The sequence below is a fragment of the Aethalodelphis obliquidens genome, unplaced genomic scaffold, assembly GCF_003676395.1.
Source record: "Aethalodelphis obliquidens isolate GAN/ISIS:26980383/991018 unplaced genomic scaffold, ASM367639v1 scaffold63, whole genome shotgun sequence".
Taxonomy (NCBI): domain Eukaryota; kingdom Metazoa; phylum Chordata; class Mammalia; order Artiodactyla; family Delphinidae; genus Aethalodelphis; species Aethalodelphis obliquidens.
In genome coordinates this window covers 2,743,287-2,765,573 of record NW_020838007.1, presented here as the reverse complement: position 1 = coordinate 2,765,573, position 22,287 = coordinate 2,743,287, and the positions used below count along the sequence as shown (strand labels likewise).

Here is a 22,287-nt window from a genome sequence, read left to right as displayed (position 1 = left end):
TGCCTGCTTCCTATCTGCTTGTCCCTGGAGCAGGGGTCCGTGGGTTGGTGGCTCACCCTCCACTCATCTCCTGAGATGCCCCCTTGTGCTTGGCAGCCAGGGTGGGCCTCACCCCTGCCTGCGGGAGCCGTCCTCTAGGTGGGCACCTGTGCAGTGGGCTCCAGAGCCTGTCCTCAGTCCATCTCTTCATGATGACGCTGGGCCCACCCATGCCTGATGCCAGGAACACAAGGTGATGGAGGCAGGTCCCTCATCGCTTACGCACACAGCCTCATCCTGTGTCGCCGATGACGAGGTTTGGGGTCCAGATGCGTGGGCACCTTGTGACACAGGGTGTCCTGGACACGGGACAGTTGTCTGCAAAGGCAGGGGGTTGTGAAGACGTGTTTCTCCCTCACAGGTGTGTCACACACCCCATAGCACATGAGGATAAACGAGGTCACGCTGGTATCTGTACTCCAGCTGCAAAGTCCCAGCCTAGACCCTCCGACAGAGAGTGATTTCAGTTTCCAGGAGACTCCACCTTGAAGATTCTGATCGTCCCTGGGAGGTACTTGGGTGGCTCCCTGGGGGCTCCCTCCCCAGAGGAAGTACAAGCGCAATCTCCTGCCCATCAGTCACGAGGCCTCTGGGCGTCCAGAGCAGAAAACTATGGTGGGGAGCCCAACGTGTGGGCCCAGCGGCCCCGCCCCTCCTGCTGCTAGGGCTTTGCCTCCTGCACCTGCTCAGCCTCCAGCCAGGGGTGTGTCCAGCACACCCGCCTGGGCCCTGCTGCTCCCCACGGGGGGCTGTGGGGTCCTCAGGCCTCACACTCATCATCTGTTCTGCAGCGCACGCCCTCCCCTGCCTGGGGCCACTGGCCTTCCCGCCCGGTCCAGCAGGCATGTTTGTCAGTCTTTGTCCATCAGGTGTGCGGGGTGGAGGGCTGGGGTGGAGGATGGCTCCACAGGACAGGACACAGTGGGATCCAGGAAGACCCTCCCTCTACCCCAACAGGGTGGATGTGGGGCGGCACCCAGCCCCTGCCTGCATTGCGCAGGTGTGAGCCTGCACTTGAGAGCAGTGTACCCACTGGCCGGTGGCCTGAGCCCTGCTGCAGCAAGAGGGTGTGCCGTGCGTGCACATTCGTGTGCCCGTGTCCACACGTGTGTGCGTCCTAGGCAGCACCACTGCAGACAGGGCTGTCCCCCTCTTGCCCTTCCTGCACTGTGCCCACCCCCTGCACAGCCACCTCCGCTCCAAGTGTGGGGAGAACAGGGCAGCACTCGGCCCGGCAGGAGCGGGAAGTCTGGACTGACCTTGGCCCTGGGCTCCACTTCCCCTGAGAAGCCGAGGGCTGGCACCCTCTCCTCGAACTGCCCGTGAAGGTGCCCAGTGGGGAGCACGTGGTAGCGGTTTAGACAGGCTTCTGTAACGGTGTGGTCAGAACCCAGTGGTGCCACAGGACTGGAGACCATGGGGATGCGTCTCCTCAATCACCTCCCCTGGTGGGGCCTTCTCAGAGCGGAGCTGGGGCTCTTTGTCAGCGTGTTTTCCCTCCAGTGTGCTACACGGCCCCTGCGTGGAGGTGCTTTGGGAATCATACTTTCCACCCCCCTGGGGGTTGGGGGATCTGGCAGGGATGGGGCCCCAGAGCTTCTTGTGTCCCAGGAGATGGCACCCAGGAGCTGCCTGCCCTGGGGAAGGTCCCTGTGTGGTGGCTGCCCATGCTGTGCACACGGGGCTGGACCTGGTGTCCTGTGTGACGCCGGCCCATCACAGAGCAGGCCTTCGGGAGGTCCCATGGGGCCAGTGGGACACGCTCGACCAGGCCCTTCTCAGGACAGAACCGCAAAGATGAGGTCTGTCTGTGTAGCTGGGCCTCCCTCCATCATCTGCTAGCCACACAGTGGGGCTCTCGGGCAGCAGGCCTGGGGGAAGTCGTTTCTGTCCCAGGAGAGTCTGGGGAGCAGGGTGGCCCTGGGCCTGGCTGACGCACTCTCCTCTTCGTCATAGCGGAGCTGGAGTTCGCCCAGGTGGTCGTCGTGGTGGTGGTGGTCACGGTGATGGTCGTGGTTGTCGTCTGCCTGCTGAACCACTACAGAGTCTCCACCCGGTCCTTTATCCACCACCCGGGGCAGGGCCGGAGGCAGGACCGGCCGCAGCCGGTAAGTGTGGGCTGAGCGGGGCCGGGAGCCTGGGTGCAGGATGGCCCTGGGCTCAGCGTGTGAATCCCACACACAGAAAGCCCAGTCCGGGGGCCCGACCGTGAAGCCAGTCCCCCACCCCCACCCCCCAACACAGTTACCACTGCCTGGACGGCAGTCAGCACACTCATTTCTCCTGCTCTGAACTCTATGGACCGTGCAGTCCCTGCCCTTCCACATCTGGCTTCCTTCCCTCAGTGTCATACGTGTGAATTCCATCCATGCTGGGACATGGCCCAGGGTCAGCGACGCATCCTGCATCCCCACCTACGCCCATGAGACGGGGGCTCAGCGGGGCAGGACAGGGAGGGGGTTGGACCCTCTGGGGCACAAGGGTGGGCAGGTTGTGTGGGCCTCACAGAACAGCAAGGCTCTTCAGGTTGGTTTTTTAAAAAAAAAAATTCCTAGCTACTTCCTGCCCTGAATCACCACCCTCTTCTGGGAAATAAAACACTGATATTCAGCTAAACTGCTCTATGATCTAACACAGGAGCCCAGGGGCCATGGAAGGTTCAGGTCCAAGCTGGCTTTGCTGTCTGTGGTTCCAGTGGCTGTCAGTGAGAGCTTGGGGACACTGATTTTAAACAAGTATATATTCTTGGCTTCTGTGGTGGATGGAGGAGGCTGAATCCCCAAGCATGTTGGGACCAGGGCTGCCTGGTGACTGGCCTAGGGAGGCTGCCCTGAGTGTGGGGGCAGCTGTCCTGGGGTGACCCCCTCACACTTCATTGGGGCCAGAATCGCTCGGCCAGCCTTCGGGTCTGCTGTCCCCATGGGTAGAGCTGAGGTTTGCCCAGTGTCCTGTGTCCATGGCGGGCAGAGCTGGGGGGAAGGGTGAGGCTGCTGTGTGCCGCCCCCAGACCCACAGGGACGAGATGGGTGCTGGGGGCTGCAGCTCAGCCCTGAGGAAGACGCTCTCTCCCTCTGGCTTCCCCTCATCCTCCGCCGTCCCCTCCCTGCTGTTTCCTCCGTGCGGCCCGGCCCGTGCAGGGCAGGTGTATCCCGAGGCTTGGGTTTTCCTTCTGATAAAATGGGAGTGTGGATACTGCTCACCGAGGTTTCACAAACTCATGATGTACTTTTACACGGTGACCAGAGACAGTTTAGGCGCAGGCCGGACCTCCATTTCATGTCTAGTCCAGAGGAGAAGCCTCACTCTCCTGGACAGGGACATAGATCCAGATCCCAGGAGCACTGGGGGTCACTGCCTGGGAACGTGCCCCCCACTGGGCTGGGCTTCTTGCCTCCTAAGTACCTCCTCCTCCCTCTCGATTTCTAAAAGATGCTGCTTCCCTTCATCACGCTCTGGGAGAGCAGTGTGATCCTTTCTTTCATACTCATTGTTCCTGTCCAGGGGACCTTCGGCGATGCGGGGAGATGTTTTTGGCTGTCATAGCTTGGGGACGGTGTTGCAGGGATGCTCTGAACGTCCTCAGCTTATGGGGCGGCCCTGCCCTCCTCCCCGGGGGCCCTTCAGCGTGAGACGGGGATGCTGTTAATACACGTGGATCTCATGGCAGGCTCAGGGGCGTCAGCAGAGTGAAGAGAGCCCTTGCTGACAGCTCGGTGGGGGTGGGAGGTGTCCACAGGGAACCTGCCCCATCAGACGGTTTTGGTCTGGGCTCTGTCTTCCTTTGCTCACTGTCAATCAGTGGATATAAGCCTGGCACCCACCAGACAAGGAAGAAATGATGCAGCGAGCCCCAGCCTCTCCCCATCAGCAGCGCCCACCTGGCTTGGTGGTATTTTCTCAATCTCAGGGGAGGCCAAGGGGTCTCCAGGGGCCATTTGTGTGTGGGGAGGGGTGTACATCAGGAGGCCGTAAACCGTAGAAGGGTGTGGGGTGGAGCAGCTTCAAGGTACCCTTCTGGGTGGCCCCCTGCCCCGCTCCCAGCATCCAACCAGCCTCCTCCCGAGGGGCTTAGAGGGGCAGGCTGTCCGTGGCCTCGTGTGGTTTGTGCTCTCCTAGGGAGAAGGTGGCCGAGGCTGGAGGTGCCTGGGGTCGCCGTTGTCAAGGTGGTTCCATGTCTGCTGTCAGAGCATACCAGGAGCTGCTGTGCCTGCTGTTTGGCAGCTGGTGGGTGTGGGGTGCCCCCTGCCGGCCTCACCGTGGATGAGCATCCATGGCTCTGAGCCTGTGCGTTGCTGGGACCCCCACACTTCTGGGGGCCTTTTGGCCCGTTTGTTCCAGAACTGTGTGAGGTCTCCACGACCATGTCAGTAAAAAGTGTGTTTATTTTAAACTGCTGTGAGAAGGGCTGGGCATCTAATTTGTCAGCTTCTAGGTGATCTGGCTTAACACTATTGGTTAAGGTTACTTTTATGTATTTCCTATGGAAGACTTGATAGTCAAGATGGAAAAATATAGGACAGTAATTGGGATTTTTTTTTTTTTTTTTTTTTTGGCTGTGTCAGGTCTCAGTTGCAGCACACAGGGATCTTCGTTGCGGCACGCGGGCTTCTCTAGTTGTGACACGTGGGCTCTAGAGTACGCGGGCTCTATAGTTGTGGCGCACTGGCTTAGTTGCCCCACAGCATGTGGGATCTTAGTTCCCCGTCCAGGGATCGAACCCATGTTCCCTGTGTTGGAAGGCGGATTCTTAACCACTGGACCACCAGGGAAGTCCCTGGCCTTTGTTCTTGAGAAAGAGGCTGAACATGTAGATGTTCTGATGTGGTTGAGGAAACATGACTCCCTCTCTGCACTAATGGGCTTTCCCTGGTTCCCAGGGAGAGTCCTCTGGAAAAAGGTGGGTTGGACCAGTTGCCCCTTTGGGCCCAGCTTGCTCTGATTCGGGGGGTTTGCTTTGTGCAGTCACAGCCCCTTCCTCACGTGGCCCCTTGCCACCTCCATTGCCTGTGGGCGGACACACTTCTGTGCCAAGGGAGGGACGGATGGAGTCTGTGTTGGCCAAGGCCAGTCGGCCTGCATCACCACAGCGTCCCTGAGACGCCATTCCAGGGGAGCAGGGCGATGGGATGGACCGGCCCTGAATTTGGTGGAAGCAGCCACTTCTGGATGAAAATGAAAAAGAGTGATCCGCTTCAGTTAAGTTACGACAAAAGTAAATGCTTAAATAGTGGCAGCAGCAGTGAGTGGGTTTGTGATAAAAAGCCGTACGTGTTCTTTCTGAGGGAGCCTTGCCTTAGTGTTTAGAGCCTGGCTTATGTGAGTTCGGCACTTTGAGACTGTCTAGGTTTCTTTTCATCATCTTAGACCACCAAGTAATAGGAAAACAATAAAAGGGCATAAATATTCCAGACACAGCCCTGAGAGATGTTCACACACGTCGCTGGAGCCTTTCTTTCCCGAGCCAGGGGAGGCCCGCATGGCCTTTTCTGACAGCCTTGCCTGTAGGCCACCCCGCAGGGCCCACCAACCTGCCTGGACAGCAGGCAAGGCGGAGGTGGCCGCCCATCTACTAGGAACAGCAGAAGGATGGGAACGTTTTACTTAGTTTGAATCATATAAAATTGTGGGTGTTCAGCCATTTTGACCTATAAAAGCAGCAATTTCAATTTTAAAAATCAACAAAAGGAGTCACATCAGGCATTTTTCTTCATGACCAAATGCTACCGGAATTAAATCAATTGTAAAAGTGTGGTGCCCGGTGCCCGGCCTCCCTGGAGCCAGAGCAGCGCCTGGCGGGCAGTGGGTGCACCAGCCCCGCGGGGAGGGACGGGTCTGTGGTGCAGAAACTCAGGTGTGGGGGAAGTCCAGGCCCAAAGACCCTCCCTGCAGATGGCCAGACCTGGGCGAGGGTGTGGCCAGTGTGTGTGTGGTTCCCCCCGCAGGGTGTTTTGACAAAACTTGATCCAACTTGAAAAAACTGGGAGATTTCATGTAAAAATAGAAATTTACATCTTTCCTTGAAAAGTGAGCATATCAGCCACACTGGCCTGTAGTCCTGCTTGGCTCCCCCAGGCCAGGGCTGCCAAGCAGCCTGTGCTCACCTTCCGCTGTGGTCCCAGCCCCTGCACGGGCCTCAGAGGTGGGCCGGTTTGCACAGAGGTGATTGTTTTTGGAGCAAACATTCTTCTGCATTCATGCCTCTACCACAAAGGTGAAAACAGATGGACCAAGGGGGCCACTGGCTTCCGAAAAATGGGGAAACTTCTTTGTGGAAGTAAAGATCATTCCTATGAGATGAGTGGTTCGGCCAGGTGAGGTGAGTCTGGGTCACAGGACGGTGTGTCCCGGGCCTGCTGACCAGTCCCGCGCTCGGAGCAGGGCCCTCCTCTCTGACGGGGTCTGGGCTCCTCTCCACTGGCCCGGACGCCTTGCGAACCAGGGCCGGCAGTTCCGTGCAGGTGTGTCCTGGGGCCCCACACAGCTCACTCCCACTGTGGCTGACAGCCCGGCAACTGCGCACCTGCCTAGTCTCATTTCTACCTACTTCAGCCTGTGTTAGGAAAGCATTTCTAAAACGATAGGAAGGAACCATTTTCAGGAAGGCGCAAAAAATGAGCTGAGGGCCTGCCTGATAATGCAGGTGGAGCAGGCGAGTCTGTGACAGTCTGAGTGTAGCATCGGCTGGTCCAGGGCGCAGGCTCCCTGCGAGCAGGTGGATTCTTGCTGCACTGTGAGACTGGGGGGGTTGCTGCCCACCTTGTTTCATGAGCATTTCCAAGTGTCCAGAGGCCACGGGCAGCAGGTCAGGCCTCCTTTAAGCATCAAGCATGGGATCCTACTGTCTACCTCCTGTTTGTCTCAGCAGGAGCGGGGCGTTTGCAGACTGGCCATTTAAAAGGTTTTACCCTTGAAGCATTAGAAGATAAACAATTTTAACAGCTTGAAATGAGAATGTCTCCTTCAAGTAAGAGAAAGGAGGCCAAGTTGCTGGCGAAAATTGGATAAGGATCCTGGGCCATAGCTGTTACACAGCAGAATCTCCAAGATCTTTAAAGCTAGTAACTTAGATCATCCTTCTGCTGTTGATGGTGCTCAGAAGTTTTTAAATTACCTTCAAAGCTTACAGGTCATTTTTAGTAAAATTTTCAAGAGACATTTTAAAAAAATTCTCAATGTTGGCAAGCCTTCCTTTTTTTACTTTGTTCTCTGACGCTGGGTTTGATTTTTGGTACCAGCCAAAATCCATTTAGATGTAGCTCATCAAGTTACTGATACAATTTTGGTGCAAAGTCAAGTGTGACCATTAGTAAGGCTGATGTTGTTTACGCTGCAAGCTGATGGTGCAGAGAAAGGCCAGGAAGGACCCAAGAAGGGGGAGGTGGACAGAGGGCCTGGTCTGTGTTGTTAAGGCTCTTGTGATGAGGATGTGTTCATGCATTACTTTTGCAATTAAAAGACACACTATGCTCACATAAACTGATGCTGAAGACAGTTTCAATAACATTCTGAGCATCTGTAATCTGTAGACTCCCAAGGTAACGCATTTGAACACAGCTGGTATTGTGACAAAGGTATGCTAAAATCAGATTTTTTAATAAAATTGATAAAAAATTTCATAAACAATTTTTAGTAACCTTCTAAATAGGCATTAGCATTAATAATCTAATGGTAAAGTTTGTTTTGTTTTTACTTAGTCCTTAAAAACTGGTGTGGTTTGTTCTGGGGGGGAAAAAATGGCTCTCTAAATTACCCTAATTCTGAGAGACCCTTGCTGGGGAGGTGTACAGGGCCGTCAGAGACTGCATGGGAGGTAGCTGGGATCCGGCTCTGTTACTCCCCTACCAACTCCGAGACCGCGGGGAAGGCACTTGGCTTGTGCCCCTCACGCGTGAAAGGAGGCTCACAGTGTGTGGTTCCACGTCGCCCTGAGCTTTCTGATTCCAGGCTGCTTTCTCTTGAAGCCTGATTGCTCGCTCTCCCCCACCACCAACCCCCGGAGGCATCACATTCCTCCTTTTCTGCTTGCTCTTAGGGGCCTGTGGGCCTCCCTGAGCTATTGATTGTTGTGGAAATATAAAGGATTCCCTTTCTTTTCTTCCCAGCAGAACTTCCTTCTTGATTTGTCTTTCTCTTAAGGGACGTGCCCTAGATTGAGTAGAGTTGGGAGGGAAATAGTCTTGAGAAGTCTGATGATGGAATCCCAAGGAGGATAAAGGGGAAATGCTGGAGAGAAGAGTCATTGGCATCTAAGCTGTTACTGCTGTCAAGGGTGGAAAAGTGAGAACTACTAAAGCATCTGGATGGTGGAGAGGTTGCCTGGGAAAAGGGAACAAACAAGAGAAAAGTGATTTTATCAGAAGGCAAAGATGTTGCTGAATATCCAAACATCATTTTTACCTATGCTTTGAAATTCACCCTGGGAAAGGGAGTAAAATCGATTTTCAAGTATTTGAGGCCATATGATATGTTCATTCACTGGGAGGAACCCTTGGGTAGAAGCCAGAATATCCAGCAATGGCCTTGCTTTACACAAACTGACCATGTCACCTCCAGTGAGTCGTACACCCTCCTTGGGCTTCAGTTTCCTCCCATCCAAAATGAGGGAGAACTGGCTTAGATCAGAGACCTTTCAGATTGTTTCTGACCCCTCTGACCAAATGTGTAGGAAACACATTTTACATCACGATCCACAATATTCACATGCAACTGAGGCAGAACTTTCACCAAACAGTACTTAAAATGTACTCAAGATGTTTTCTGTCTGTTTTATCTCTGGAATGCTGGCTGTGACCCACCTAAATTGATTTTCCAGCTCTCTAAGAGGCTGCAGCTCACAGTTTGAAAAACACTATATTGGGTCTTTCCACTCCCCAAATCTGATGATCCCTGCGGTCCTTTGTGTGTGGAAAGGAGAGTTTAGCAGCTGAGAGCTAAACCAAGAAAGTTCAGAGCATGGGGTGCTCTCACATGTGGTGCCCAAGGACCCAAGGCAGCAAGCAGGCTTCAGCCGCAGCTCACAGCAGAAGCCCGTGAGTCATGGTCACAGATGACTCTCTTTCAACGCTCTAAGCATTGTATCCTTTGGGTGGAAAAAGATCTAAGAGATACAGAAATAAAGATTATAAGAGTACTATGAGCAATTGTATATCAAAAATTGAATAACCCAGATGAAATGGAAAGATTCCTAGAAACACACACTACTAAGACCAACTCATGAAGAAATAGAAAATATGAATAGATCTGTAACTAGTAAGGAGATTGAATCAATAATCAAAAACCTCCCAACAAAGAAAATTCCTAGACAAGATGGCTTCACTGGTGAATTCTACAAAACATTTAAAGAACTGACACCAGTCCTTTTCAGATTTTTCCCCAAAATTGAAAAGGATGGAACACCTTCTAACTCATTTTATGAGGCCAGCATTACTCCAATACCAAAGCCCCAGACAAAGACACAACAGGAAAAGAAAAACCAAAGACCAATATCCCATATGAATACTGATGCAAAAATCCTCAACAAAATACTAGTAAACTGAATTCAGCAGCATAATAAAAGGATTATACACCATGACCAAGTGGGGTTTATTCCTGGAATACAAGGATGGTTCCACATTATGAAATCAATCAATGTAATGCACCTCATTAACAGAATGAAAGGAAAAAAACTACATGATCATCTCTGACAGTATCAGAGTATCTGATAGTATCTGACAAAGTATCTGACAGAATTCAACACGCTTTCATAATAAAAACATTCAACAAACTAAGATAAAAAGAAACTACCTCAACATAATAAAGGTCATCTATGAAAAGCCCACAGCGAACATCATACTCAATGGTGAAAGACTGAAAGCTTTCCCTCTCAGATCAGGAAAAAGGCAAGGATGCAGGCATGCTTTCACCACTTCTGTCTAACATAGTATTTATTATAAGTTTTAGCTAGAGCAACAAGGCAAGAAAAGGTATTCAGTTAGAAAAGAAAAAAAGTAAAATTATCTCCCTTTGTAGATGACATGATCTTATGTGTAGAAAATCCTAAACATTCCAATTAACTAATAAACACACAAAAAGCTCCACTAGAACTAATAAATTCAGCAAAGTTGCAGGACACAAAGTCAGCCCCCTAAAATCAGTTGCATTTCTTTACACTTACAATGATCAATCCAAAAAGAAATTAAGAAAACAGTTCAATTTATAATAGTATCAAATAGAATAAAATACTCAGGAGTAAACTTAACCAAGGATATGAAGGGTTTGTACACTGACAACTATACAGCGTTGCTGAAAGAAATTAGACACAAATAAATGGAAGACATCTTGTGTTCATGGACCTGAAGACTTGATCCTGTTAAGATGTCAGTACTACCCAAAGCAATCTACAAAATCAGTGTAATCCCTGTCAAAATCCCAATGATGTTTTTCTGCAGAAATAGAAAAGCCCATCCTAAAATTCATGTGCTATCACAAGGAACCCCCATCCCCACCTACAGCCAAAATAATATTGAAAAAGAATAACAAAGTTGGATGTTTCACACGTCTTGATTTCAAAATTTACTACAACGCTACAATAACAAAACAGTGTGGTGCCGGCATAAAGACAAACATTTAGACCAACAGGATAGAATAGAGAGCCCAGAAATAAACTCTCCGATGTATGGTCAAATGATTTTCAACAAGGGTGCCAAGACCATTCAAGGAAAAAGGACAATCTTTTAAAAAATGGTGTTGGGAAAACTGGATATTCACTACAAAATGATGACATTGAACCCTTATCTGCTACAATATACAAAAAATTAATTCAAAATGTATCAAAACCTAAATGTAAGAACTAAAACTATTAAACTCTTAAACAATAGGGCAAAAGATTCATGACATTGGATTTGGCAATGATATCTTGGATCTGACACTAAAAGCACAAGCAACCAAAGAAAAAAATAGGTAAACTGGACTTCAAAAATTAAAAACTTAAACTTGTCAAAGGACACTATCAAGAGAGTGAAAAGGCAACTCATAGAATGGGAGAAAATATTTGCAAATCAGGTATCTGATAAGGGATTAATATCCAAAAAATAGAAAGAACATTTACAACTCAGCAACAAAATAAGTGAACCTAATTTTAAAATAGGCAAAGGACCTGAGTAGGTATTTCTCCAAGGAAGATATACAGATGGCCAATAAGCACATGAAAAGAGCTCAGATCACTAATTGTGATGGTTAATTTTATGTGTCAACTTGACTGAGCTAAGCAATGTGTCTATGGGAGTAATTCCGGAAGAGATTACCATTTGACTCAGTAGACGGAGTGAAGAAAATCTGCCCTCACCAATGTGGGTGAGCATGATCCAACCCCTTGAGGGCCTGAGTAAAAAAAAAAAAAAAAAAAAATGGAGGAAGGGCAAGTTCTTTCTTTCTCTCTTTTCTTGAGCTGGGATGTCGATTTTCTCCTGCCTTTGGACATCAGAGCTCCTGGTTTTTGGGTCTTCAGAGTCCAAGACATACCAGTGGACACCCCCCCACAGTTCTCAGCCCTTCGTATTTGGACTGAATTATACCACTGGCTTTTCTGGGTCTCCATCTTGCGCAGAGCAGATTGTGGGACTTCTCTGCCTCCAGAAACACGCAGCCAATTCCTATAATCAATCAATCTCCTATTGGTTCTGTTTCTCTGGAGAACCCTGACTTAATACACTAATCATACACAAATCAAAACCATAGTGAGAGGGGCTTCCCTGGTGGCACTGTGGTTAAGAATCCACCTGCCAATGCAGGGGACACGGGTTCGAGCCCTGGGCCGGGAAGATCCCACATGCCGTGGAGCAACTAAGCCCGTCCACCACAACTACTCAGCCTGCACTCTGGAGCCCGTGAGCCACAACTACTGAAGCCCACGTGCTTAGAGCCCATGCTCCGCAACAAGAGAAGCCACCACAGTGAGAAGCCCGCAAACCGCAACGAAGAGTAGCCCCCGCCCGCCACAACTAGAGAAAGCCCGCGCTTAGCAACAAAGACCCAACTCAGCCAAAAATTAATTTTTTAAAAAAACCATAGATGCCACATCACACCCACTGGAGTGACTATTAGCAAAAAACCAGAAAATAACCAGTGTTGGCAAGGATGTGATGAAATTAGAACCGAAATGGTACCACTGCTATGGAAAACAGTAGTGGTTCCCCCAACCCCAAATTAAACATAGAATTACCGTATGATCCAGAAATTCTACTTCTCGGTGCATCCTCGAATGAAAAGCAGAGATTCAAAGAGATATTTATACACCCCTGTTCATAGCAGCATTATTCATGACAGCCAAAAAGGGGAAACCACCAGGATATCTATGAATAACAAAATATGGTATGTACCTGAAATGGAGTATATTAGCCTTAAAAAGGAATGAGATGCTGACACAGGCTGCAACATGGATGAATCTTAAAGACATTATGCTCAGTGAAATAAGGACAGTATTGTTATGATTCCACTTAGACAAGGTTCCTAGAATAGTCAGATTCATAGAGACAGAAGGTAGAATGGTGGTCACCAGGGGATGAGGGGAGGAAGTAATGGGGTGTTAGTGTTCAGTGAGTACAGCGTTTTCAGTTTGGGAAGACAAATTCTGGAGATGGATGGGGGTGATGGGTGCATGGCAATGAGGATATACTTAATGCCACAGAACTGTATGCTTTCAAATGATTAAAATAGTAAATGTTATGTATAATTTACCACAACTTTAGAAAAGACAATTTTGATTTTCCACTCACCACCCAGCCCACAGAAAGTGCCAAACAGATTTAAAAGGAAAAACTCCAGTCATTGTGTTCCAGGTCTGCAGACGACACATCTGGATCGTTGGGATCATAAAGACAAGCACTTGGAAGAGCACGTGATTTTTTTATCTTTAATGCAGACGTTTTAGTGTCAGGCAGATTCAACTTATGGGAAAATTTTCTGGCCACGTGGCTGTTTACCATTCAGAAGGGGGAAAATACAATGCAGATTCCTTGAGGGTAAAGGAACCTGAAAATGCACATCTTCAAGCCTGTGAGATCCGGAGTTGTCCTGTGTCCCTTTTTCAGAAGATGCAGATTCACTAGAGCCCCTCAGGGTGGCCCAAGGCTTTCGTGGGCCTGGATCTTGGTGGCCATGCTCCCCGGGGCACCCACAGGGGTGTCTTCAGGGCCACCAGGAACGCAAGGGCGCCGGAGGTGCTCTGTGGACGCAATGCGGCATGAGGGAACAGTTCTCACAAGCAAACAGCTACGAAAGACGCAGTGTGTATGGGCCCACAATAGCGATACTAGCAAGATTTTGTTCCTGTTGCTCAAAACTCTGTGAGCTGCTATCTTATTTCCCAGCTTATTCCGTCGTGGTCAGAGGACCCGGCTTCCTGCGAAGGGTGGTGGGGTGGCTGGGCCCTGGTCTCGCCGGGCTGTTTCTGGTGCACCAGAAGAGGCCAACCTCACGGCCTCCCCTGCGAAGCCTGAGCTCAAGGCAGCCGCCAGCGAGCAGCTGAGTGAGCAGTAGGGGCGGCGGCCGAGGAGCCGGTGCGTGCCCTGCGGAGGCTGTGGTGGTGCAGACCCGTCCCGTGACGATGGCCCCTGAAGAGGAGGGGGTCCCTGCAGAACCACAACATTCCACCTGTGCAAGGCTTGGTGTGGATCTCTTTTAGGCACTTTTCCAGTTTTGCTAATTTCTAGGAAAATAAAGCCATTGAGAATAGTTATTGCCGTTTTCAGAAAACGTGCTACTACCCGTCTTCTGGATCCCTTCCTGCCCGCTTTATTTGGTGCTGTGATATCTGGTTGTCAGGCTGCGCCCTGTGCTTTAATCTGCTGTTGCCAAGGGTGGAATTCTTAGGAACAGTGGAGGATGCTCTGTGCTGTTCTCAACGCGGGAGTGACATCGCCCTTGACGCAAAGGAGCACTGCCTAGGGCTCGGACACCTGGTTAGAGCCACTCTGTTGCCGTTACATAGTTGTATAGTCAGATCTAGGGATGCCACCTGCTCACGGCGAGGGGGGCCGTGGTGGATGCCTGCCTGCAAGGAGCAGGGGAGGTCGCTTTCTCTTCTTAAGACCTGGGGCTGTTTGACCTCCCAAGTCCACCGGTGGGCACTTTCAGGTCACAGAAGGCCATGATGGCAGGAGGTCGTATGTGCACATTCCTGGGAATCCAAAAATACAGGCACTTCTCTACCCACCACCCCGTTCTTCTCTTAGTAGTCACAAAAGCCCCGCAGACCCTGCTATAGCCTACAATTGGGGTTCAAAAGGGATACCACACTGAAATGCTCTGTAGACAAGTTTATGGTGTTAGAAGTGATCCTTAATCATGCCTACTGTTTGCTCATCACCTTGCTGGTCTGGCTTTTTTTTTTTGGTTGCGCTGGGCCTTAGTTGTGGCTCGTCAGCTCCTTAGCTGTGGCATGCGAACTCTTAGCTGTGGCAAGCGTGTGGGATCTAGTTCCCTGACCAGGCATTGAACCCAGGCCCCCTGCAATGGGAGCATGGAGTCTTAACCACTGCACCGCCAGCAAAGTCCCTGGCCAAACATTTTTGAAAGATTACTAAGCAACTAGATGTCAGGTTCCACACTCCTCGTGAGCATTTGTACTGAGGAATCAATTCATAAGAAGATGCACAGAGGGCTCTTAGGTTTGGGAAACTCAGTCTGAAAGCCAGCGGTGTAGATGGGCACACCATTCAAGGCTACTGTGGGGAGACCCAAACTGTTTGACTTTCCTGTGGCCACGACTCCTCTGGGGGTGCAGGTAACAAAAGGCTGGGGCTTTGTGGTTCCGGGTGTTAAACAGCCTGCGCTCAGCTGAGTGTGATCCCTTGGCTTTGGGTGCTGCTGCATGAAACTAATGATCTTCCTGTGATGTCCCCCACCCCCCAACCAGGAAGGGCGCCTGTGGCCTTCAGACAGATCTGGACCTCGGCCCACCTCAGAGGTAAGGGGTTGGACACAGGTGGGGTGTGGGTGGCAGGAGATGCATAGAGGGGGATGAACAAAATTGGTGGAAGGGTTGAACATGTCAGCACAGATGAAGATCAAGGCCTGTGCCTGTAACTTGGTTTAAGACGTGCGGGAGGGGTCTTCCCTAGACTCTCCCAAGGATTCTTTGTGCCTGGCCAGAGCTCCTTCCAGAAAACAGGTCGAGAATCCAGGATCTTCACTTGATGCCTTAGGCTGCTGATAATGAGGTGGTGGCTGTCGGTGTAGCTTATAAACATCACCGCTTGATTCACCCCATCTCCCAGTTTAATAGTATGATTGTAAAAATAACATTTTTTGCCTTTAAGTTAAAAACATGGTGTGAGAGAAGTTGACAGATGGATGTATATCTTTATATACATATGTCCTTCCTCTAGAAGAAAGTGAGATGGTGGAATAGATGAGAAGCTATGCAAGAGAGTACCTGGATTCTTTTGGGGGGAAAAAGTATAATTATACTTACTTTGGAATATAAAATAGTTTTCATGTCAGTTGCTAAAAATAACTACAGGAAACTTTTATCCAGAAAGTCACTTGTTTCATATTTTTAAGTAATTGATAGGGCAACAGCTCCTATAAATAACTCATAAATTGACCCAATGTCTTGTACCTGCTCCAAGTACCATCCTGTGAAGTTACAACTTACATTTACAATGAAAATTCTTCACCCTCTATACTCCTCTGAATCACAGGAGTGGGGCCCAGAGAAGGTCACATGGTGGGCAGGCCGGGGTGGGGGTGGGGGGGCTCCTGTGTTCTCCTTGACCAGTGGGAAATGTACACAATAACTCCATTAAACCTACATTTTCAGGTAACCACAATTATCCGTTGCTGAACCGTCCTGGGTTTGGCAAGGTGAGTGCTGTAAAGTCATTAGGAACGAAAAACCTGTTTTTCTGGAATAGCCTTTACATGTGTTTTGGGGGGAAAAGTTTTCAGATGGGTGAGAACAGACGTGAATTTCCTTGCTGCCATCACGTCCGTGGTCATCACTGTGCCAAGAACATCTCCCAGGTGTTGCTCTCTTCCCTGCAGATCATGTACGCACCGCGGTCCAGGAATGGGGGGACTGCCCCAACCTTTCTCCAGAGGGATCGGTTCAGCCGCTTCCAGCCCACCTACCCCTACGTGCAGCACGAGATCGACCTTCCCCCCACCATCTCCCTGTCGGACGGGGAGGAGCCGCCTCCTTACCAGGGGCCCTGCACCCTGCAGCTCCGGGACCCCGAACAGCAGATGGAACTCAACCGAGAGTCTGTGAGGGCCCCACCCAACCGAACCATATTTGACAGCGATTTGATAGACATGTCCGTCTACAGCGGGGGCCCACGCCCACCCAGCAGCAATTCAGGCATAAGTGCCAGCACCTGCAGCAGTAACAGGAGGATGGAGGGGCCACCCCCGGCCTACAGCGAGGTGATGGGCCACTGCCTGGGTGCCACTCTCTTCCACCCCCAGCACAGCACGCACAGGGGGAGCAGACTGCCACTCCAGCGGGACGGCCCTGGGGGGCACCAAGCTGCCCGTTCAGGGCAAGGACAGGAAGCCCGGGAACCTCATCTGACCTGCGTGCATACCTGACTTAAGAAAGGAGGAGGGAGGCGGTGGCACTGCTCCTCCGTCCCCAGCACAGCAAGTTCAGTAAAACAATGATTCCTTCCACAGGAGCCGCACGCAGGCTGAAATAGTACAAACCTCCTCCAGTCTGGCCGCAAACGGTGTTCATCTGGGGCAGTGATAGGAAAGGGCAGGTTTTGGCAAAGGGTGGGCATGAGAACACAAAGGGGTGCTTTGAAGACATTATGAAATAAAACCCACAGAGGCATCTGACTTGACTATGAAAGCAGACGCAGCAGGGGAAGAGGCCAGAATGGCCTGTTTTACAATTAACTGAATACAGAGGAAAATGTTGTTATACATTATGGGGAAGAATCGCCAGTTTGCTTCCCACCCCTAAACTGTGGAACTTTTTTATTTTAAAAATATGATTCTAAATTCCTGTTTTGTGTGCCAAGGTATAAAGTGGAGAAGTCAGATGAATGCAAGGGGTTAATCAGTGTTGTGATGCTGTGTTTTAAAAGTTGCACTATCTTCATGTTTAAGATAATGAGGAAGCTTTACTCGAAGTTCTGTATGTTGTCTTTTCACCTGTGGATTAAAATTAGGCCCCATAATCATCTCCCCCATAATCATGCAGGAAAGGGTGTCAGGGGAGGTAGCCTAACGTACACCACTTACTTACATTCACCAAGAAAGTCACCACACAGCAGTGAATGCGTCACTGAGGCACCTGGAGACTGGATGGAGCAGAGGAAACTTCCTGCATCCCTGGTGTGTTGAGTCCCTCCAGCCTCAGGCTGCGTGTTTTACACCTGCATTTACACACCACGCAGTGCTGCCCTGGCCCTCCAGCAGTGCAGTTTCTGTGGTAATTTAGATTTTTTTCACTGTAGCATGAAATATACTCAGATAATACACTATTTTATGCAATAAATTGTTTAAAATGCAAGGTGGCTATTTTTATACTGTTGAAACACATGACTTCAGTGTGTTCCTGCGGTCTCTCCTTGCCTGGATAGTGGAGTTCAGGCCTGGATGGCTGGTCAACAAGACTCAGCAGTCGCTTCTGTGCAGCCCACCGCCCTGTTATGTGTGTGACACTGGCTGCAGATACTGTGTAGAAGCCCCTGGGACTGAGGAAGGGACCCATGTGGCCAAGTATGCGAACCAGCACCCGGGAGGAATGCAGTGCTCAGAACCAGATGCGCTCCCAGGGGTCACTAAGCCTCTGCAGTGGAGGCCAGAACTGGGCGGGGAGCAACTCAGAGCACAGGGTAAAAAGCACAACTTGCAGCTAAAATCAACTAGAAAACTAACCTTAATTATTGTAACATTCATTCTCACCTAAAGTAACTTCCTTCACAGAAGCATCTGCCTTTGCTGCACCCGGGTGGGGTGCTTCTGTGCAGCCCCTGCCTGCTCTCACAGGGACCGAGGGCTGGAGGGATGACTTGGGACCCTGACCTGCAGTTCCGGGTGTCTGCTGTTGTGGTCTCGGAGGTGGCTGCCCGGTGAGGTGCCCTCGTGCTGCTGGCAGAAAGCTCTCAAACTGCTTTCTGCTGCTCCTTTCCAAGGCTCCTCTTGGTTGGTAGGTCCCTGTGTTTTGTTTGGAGAACTGGAATCTTCATCCATTTCACACAGTAACATCCACACAAGTAGTCAATCTCTTAAAAGAAAATGGTGGTCAACAATTGTCACTCATGCTTCAGACCCTGTTGAGCAGTGTGCACGCTGAGGGCCATGGCAGGAGCTCTGGGACGGGCAGAGTCCTGGGGGCCTGACCAGAGGACACCCACCCACCCACCGTATCAGATGGCCTCGACCTCAAGCCTGTGCTTAAAGGAGGCTGGGACTCTGCGTGGCGTGAGGTTTCCCCTTGTGTTGCTGGTGAAGGTGGGAAACTGCCTGTCCTCCCCATCTTCGGGCAGATTATCGGTCAGGCGTTCCCCTTAGGTGCAGAATGAGGAGGTTGGCTGATGGTGTCATCATTCCAAACCTCACCTGCACTTCTGGTAGAGTGGGTGAACACACCCAGTAGTTCTAGCTCAAAATGGTGAGTTATGCTTAGAAACTTATAAATTCCTTAGTCACTTTGCAAGCACCTGAACATTTTGCAGATGTTCACAGTACTGGTAAAACAATTATTTAATTCAAATAACTTTAATTGTTCTTCAAAACCGAGACTGCTCCCTTTTGGCCACCCTATTAGATAATTGCCTCTAATGTAAATAGTTATTTAATGATGCAGACATATCAAACCATGACCTGAATGGTCTCTGAGGCTGGGGCTCTGTAATGAATTAGTTTAAAAGCCAAGGTCATAAATTGAATTAATAGTCAATTTCCCTTCAACACAGGAAAAAGGTAATTTAGACCTCTGCTTTTTCGAAGGTTGTGGCTGACATGGTGTGGAAAGAGGCGTGACTGTGAAGCTGCAGCTTGATCAGTGGGGCCTGAGGGTCCAGGTTAGAAACCAGAGGGTTAGGGGATCAGTGAGCAGTGGGTGGGGAGCTGGGCTCCATCGTCTTAGCGACTCCCTGGATATGAACCCCAGGCACCTTGAGTCCCACTTATAGGAACACTCATGTGTCTGTTGGCTTTTTCAGCAAGCCTAGTGTTCCTCAGACACTAAGGTTGTCCTTTACTACAAAAGAGATTTTGCTGAAGAAATTGTGCATTTATTGCGCTGGCCAAAAAGTTCGTTCAGGTTTTTCCATGTTACAGAAAAACCTGAACGAACTTTTTGGCCAACCCAACACGAAGTTCTATCTGGGACCAAAATTCAGTGTTAAAAAAGCTTGACAAGCATATACCCTCTGTCCTCCGTACCACAAATACACGTGGACACACAGCTCAGACAGCAGAGGAAAATGTGCAAAACTTGGGAAGGTTTGTCACGAGGATGACACTTAAGTCCACTAATTGCAGCTGGGAGAGGAGGACACAGGGGCCAGCAGGAAGCGGGGGGCCTTCTACCCCAGCATAGGGACCTGTACTCAGATAAGCGTGTCTCCAGCTTCAAATTATCCCCCTCTTCACCTGTATTTTATCATCATAAGAATGAGAAGGGCTCAAAGGCAAGCACTTTTCGAAAGCAGCTCAGATCTGGGAGAATCCATTCAAATCCCCGCCCTCCTCAGAACCAGTGGCTGCATCCTGACAGGTGGGCCTGGATCTTACCTCCACCTGCTCTTCTGTCCAGAGAGTCCTTGCAGAGACTGTCCAGGTCCACGAGCCCCTCCAAAGCAGCTTCCATTTGCTGCTGGCCACCAGGCTCCCACACTGGCCTGGCTGCGAGGCAGCGGCTAGGGGCTGTTCCCCAAGCCTTGTGTTTGCTGTGCCAAGGCTGCTGCTTGAGGTCTGCTGCTTAGAACAGCAACATGTTAGTGTACGGTTCATTTTTCTTAAAATTTCCAGAGCTGAGCAGTGTCTGTGAAGGAAAAACTAGGCAAGATAGTTGTGCTGGGCGTGGGGCCTTGCGGTGACAGCCCCCCACCCCCACCCCGGTGGAGAAGCAGGGACCAGGCTCCCCTTCTGCACGGTCACCTTGGCCTTGGCGAAATGGAGATGCATTGGCAAGTCCCCCCCAGTGTAAGGACGCTGTGTCTAAAGGGGCCCAACAAAAGCAGATGAAAGACCTGCACTCACCCCGACCACAAGTGGGTCCCAGTAGCTCACCTGAATTGTGCGAATTCCGCAGGAATCAGGATTTCAGCTTTAGCTTATTTTACTCCCCAAGTGCTGCATCTTGCACAGTTCAAGTTTATGTTCACGGCCAGGGTTAGACGGCCACTTGCTGCTCCTGCCTTCAGGCTGGTGTGCAGGGAGGGACGCCTTGTGAGCAGCGCTGTCCTCAGTGTGTGTGAGGTGCTGGGGTGAGAGCTGTACAGAGATGCAGATGGTGAAGATCCACGTCCTTTCATAGAGCTCAGCGTGGCAGTAGTTTTTAAGCAGCCAAGGTGTTTCATGTTCTAACTTCTGCAGATGCAGGAACCCAGCCCCCTTTGTTGTGCCTCACTCACAATGGTGCTTTCAGTGTCTGTCAGGCGTTCATTTGTAAGGTGCTGTATATAACTTGACTATATTACGCACATAATCCTACCCAATGGGTAGAACAAAACTTTGTTAATACTGCAATATAAGGTATAGATACCAATTTTAAGAGAAATGGCATAGAATTTGTGAATGCCTATGTGCTTTGTCCTCTTTTATAAGGAAATGTGCGAATGGATGCATACAGATAAAAGTCTATGTAGTTTATTAATAAATATCAGTATTATAACACAAGGGAAACAAGTCTGAACAGGCAAGCACAGCCTATGAACAACATATGTACAGCAATCAGAGTTGCATCTTTGCTGTGAAAACACTTAAGAAATAATTTTTTAAAATACCACAGCCTTTTGGAGCCACCAGATGCTTATTTTAATCCCTTCGATAATGTTCAGTTGGACCAGTATTAGCTATAATCAGAAAAAAATGTGGATCTTTCAACTTGCTTTATGAAAAAATATTCTGTTTCATGTTGTAGAATGAAGAGGGCAAACCCAGTGAAGAGTGCACTTTTCACTGAAATTGCAAAACTTAGGTCAGAGTGAGCACATTAGCGTGCAGCAGAGGACTGTGCAGTCCAGACGCATTTGTGACCATCTGTCTTTCTGTGCCTTTTTGACAAACGGAAGCTGTGGAACCAATGAATGAACAGTAGCATTTGCAGGAAAAATAACTTAGGACAAACCAGTCCACTTGAGAAGACCCCAGTCTCAGAAAGATTTGTTATGGGTTATAATTAGCAGATTGGCAATCAGCCAGCCGAGTGAATTCTTATGTCCTGTCCCTTCCTTTTGGTGTCTCCTGGTGATTACGACCCCAGAAACAAACTAGGCTTTGCCACTGACCAGGGACCATGTCACACCCCCTGACTCAGCATCTACTTACAGCTCTGTCTTTAGTGTCTGACGGTGACCTCAGCATTTATCTTCAAATATTCTAATATTGAAAAATGAAGAGCCTATGACAATGTTCATTAAAACCATGGATGAGGGGCTTCCCTGGTGGTGCAGTGGTTGAGGGTCCACCTGCCGATGCAGGGGACACGGGTTCATGCCCCGGTCCGGGAAGATCCCACATGCCACAGAGCAGCTGGGCCTGTGAGCCATGGCTGCTGAGCCTGCGCGTCCACAGCCTGTGCTCCGCAACGGGAGAGGCCACAACAGTGAGAGAGGCCCGCGAACCCCCCCAAAAAAACCACAAAACCGTGGATGAAATCGTGGGTGTGGGCATCCTTCCCAGTGCCATCCAGTTTCGTGAAATTCTGCCCACCTGATCCCTATTTCCAGTTTATTCTGTCATCAGAGGATGTAAATTCTAATAATTCCTTGTTTTTTATTTGTTCCATGGTGTATGTTTTGATTTTGAGAATCACGACGGAGTCATACTCTTGTCCTCCACAAAACAATTACTGATTATCCTTAAACTGAAAACACCTCTGCAACTCTTGATGCTAATGGACCAGAGGTCAGCCCTTCTTTGACTGTGCTTTGCAAGGCCACAAGAAGATGGGGATCTGTGTTTTCTGTACCCACTGCCCCCGCTGTCTGCTCACTGCCAATGGCAGTGGCCCTGGTGGTTCAGGTCAAGGGTGGAGGCTCCTCCCTGTTAGAAAAACTCCCCCAGGCTTCATCTCTTGGGAGGACTGCT

General features: G+C 49.9%; 2 protein-coding genes across 19 annotated transcripts in view; one reads left to right on the top strand and one right to left on the bottom strand.

Moving 5' to 3' along the window:
• Positions 1–17,536, top strand: part of LDLRAD4 (low density lipoprotein receptor class A domain containing 4) — a 311,621-nt gene extending 294,085 nt beyond the window's left edge. Inside the window, 4 exon segments of the mRNA XM_027088398.1 lie at positions 1,996–2,147; positions 14,933–14,983; positions 16,063–16,530; positions 16,532–17,536. Coding sequence (XP_026944199.1) covers positions 1,996–2,147; positions 14,933–14,983; positions 16,063–16,530; positions 16,532–16,591 — 731 coding nt within the window. The 3' untranslated portion in view covers positions 16,592–17,536.
• The window catches only part of MIMS1 (mitochondrial inner membrane scaffold 1), a 58,690-nt gene continuing 44,014 nt past the window's right edge, over positions 7,612–22,287 (bottom strand). For 9 of the 18 annotated variants that reach the window (XM_027088402.1, XM_027088399.1, XM_027088401.1 and 6 more), the window contains 4 exons: positions 19,768–20,469; positions 18,052–18,253; positions 16,605–17,450; positions 13,032–13,723 (listed from right to left, as the gene is read on the bottom strand). The gene's annotated coding sequence lies outside the window, so the exon portion shown is untranslated. Of the gene's footprint in view, positions 8,356–13,031; positions 13,724–16,604; positions 17,451–18,051; positions 18,254–19,767; positions 20,470–22,287 lie in introns of those variants that run through there. The other 9 variants (XM_027088412.1, XM_027088411.1, XM_027088404.1 and 6 more) reach the window with 9 other exon arrangements.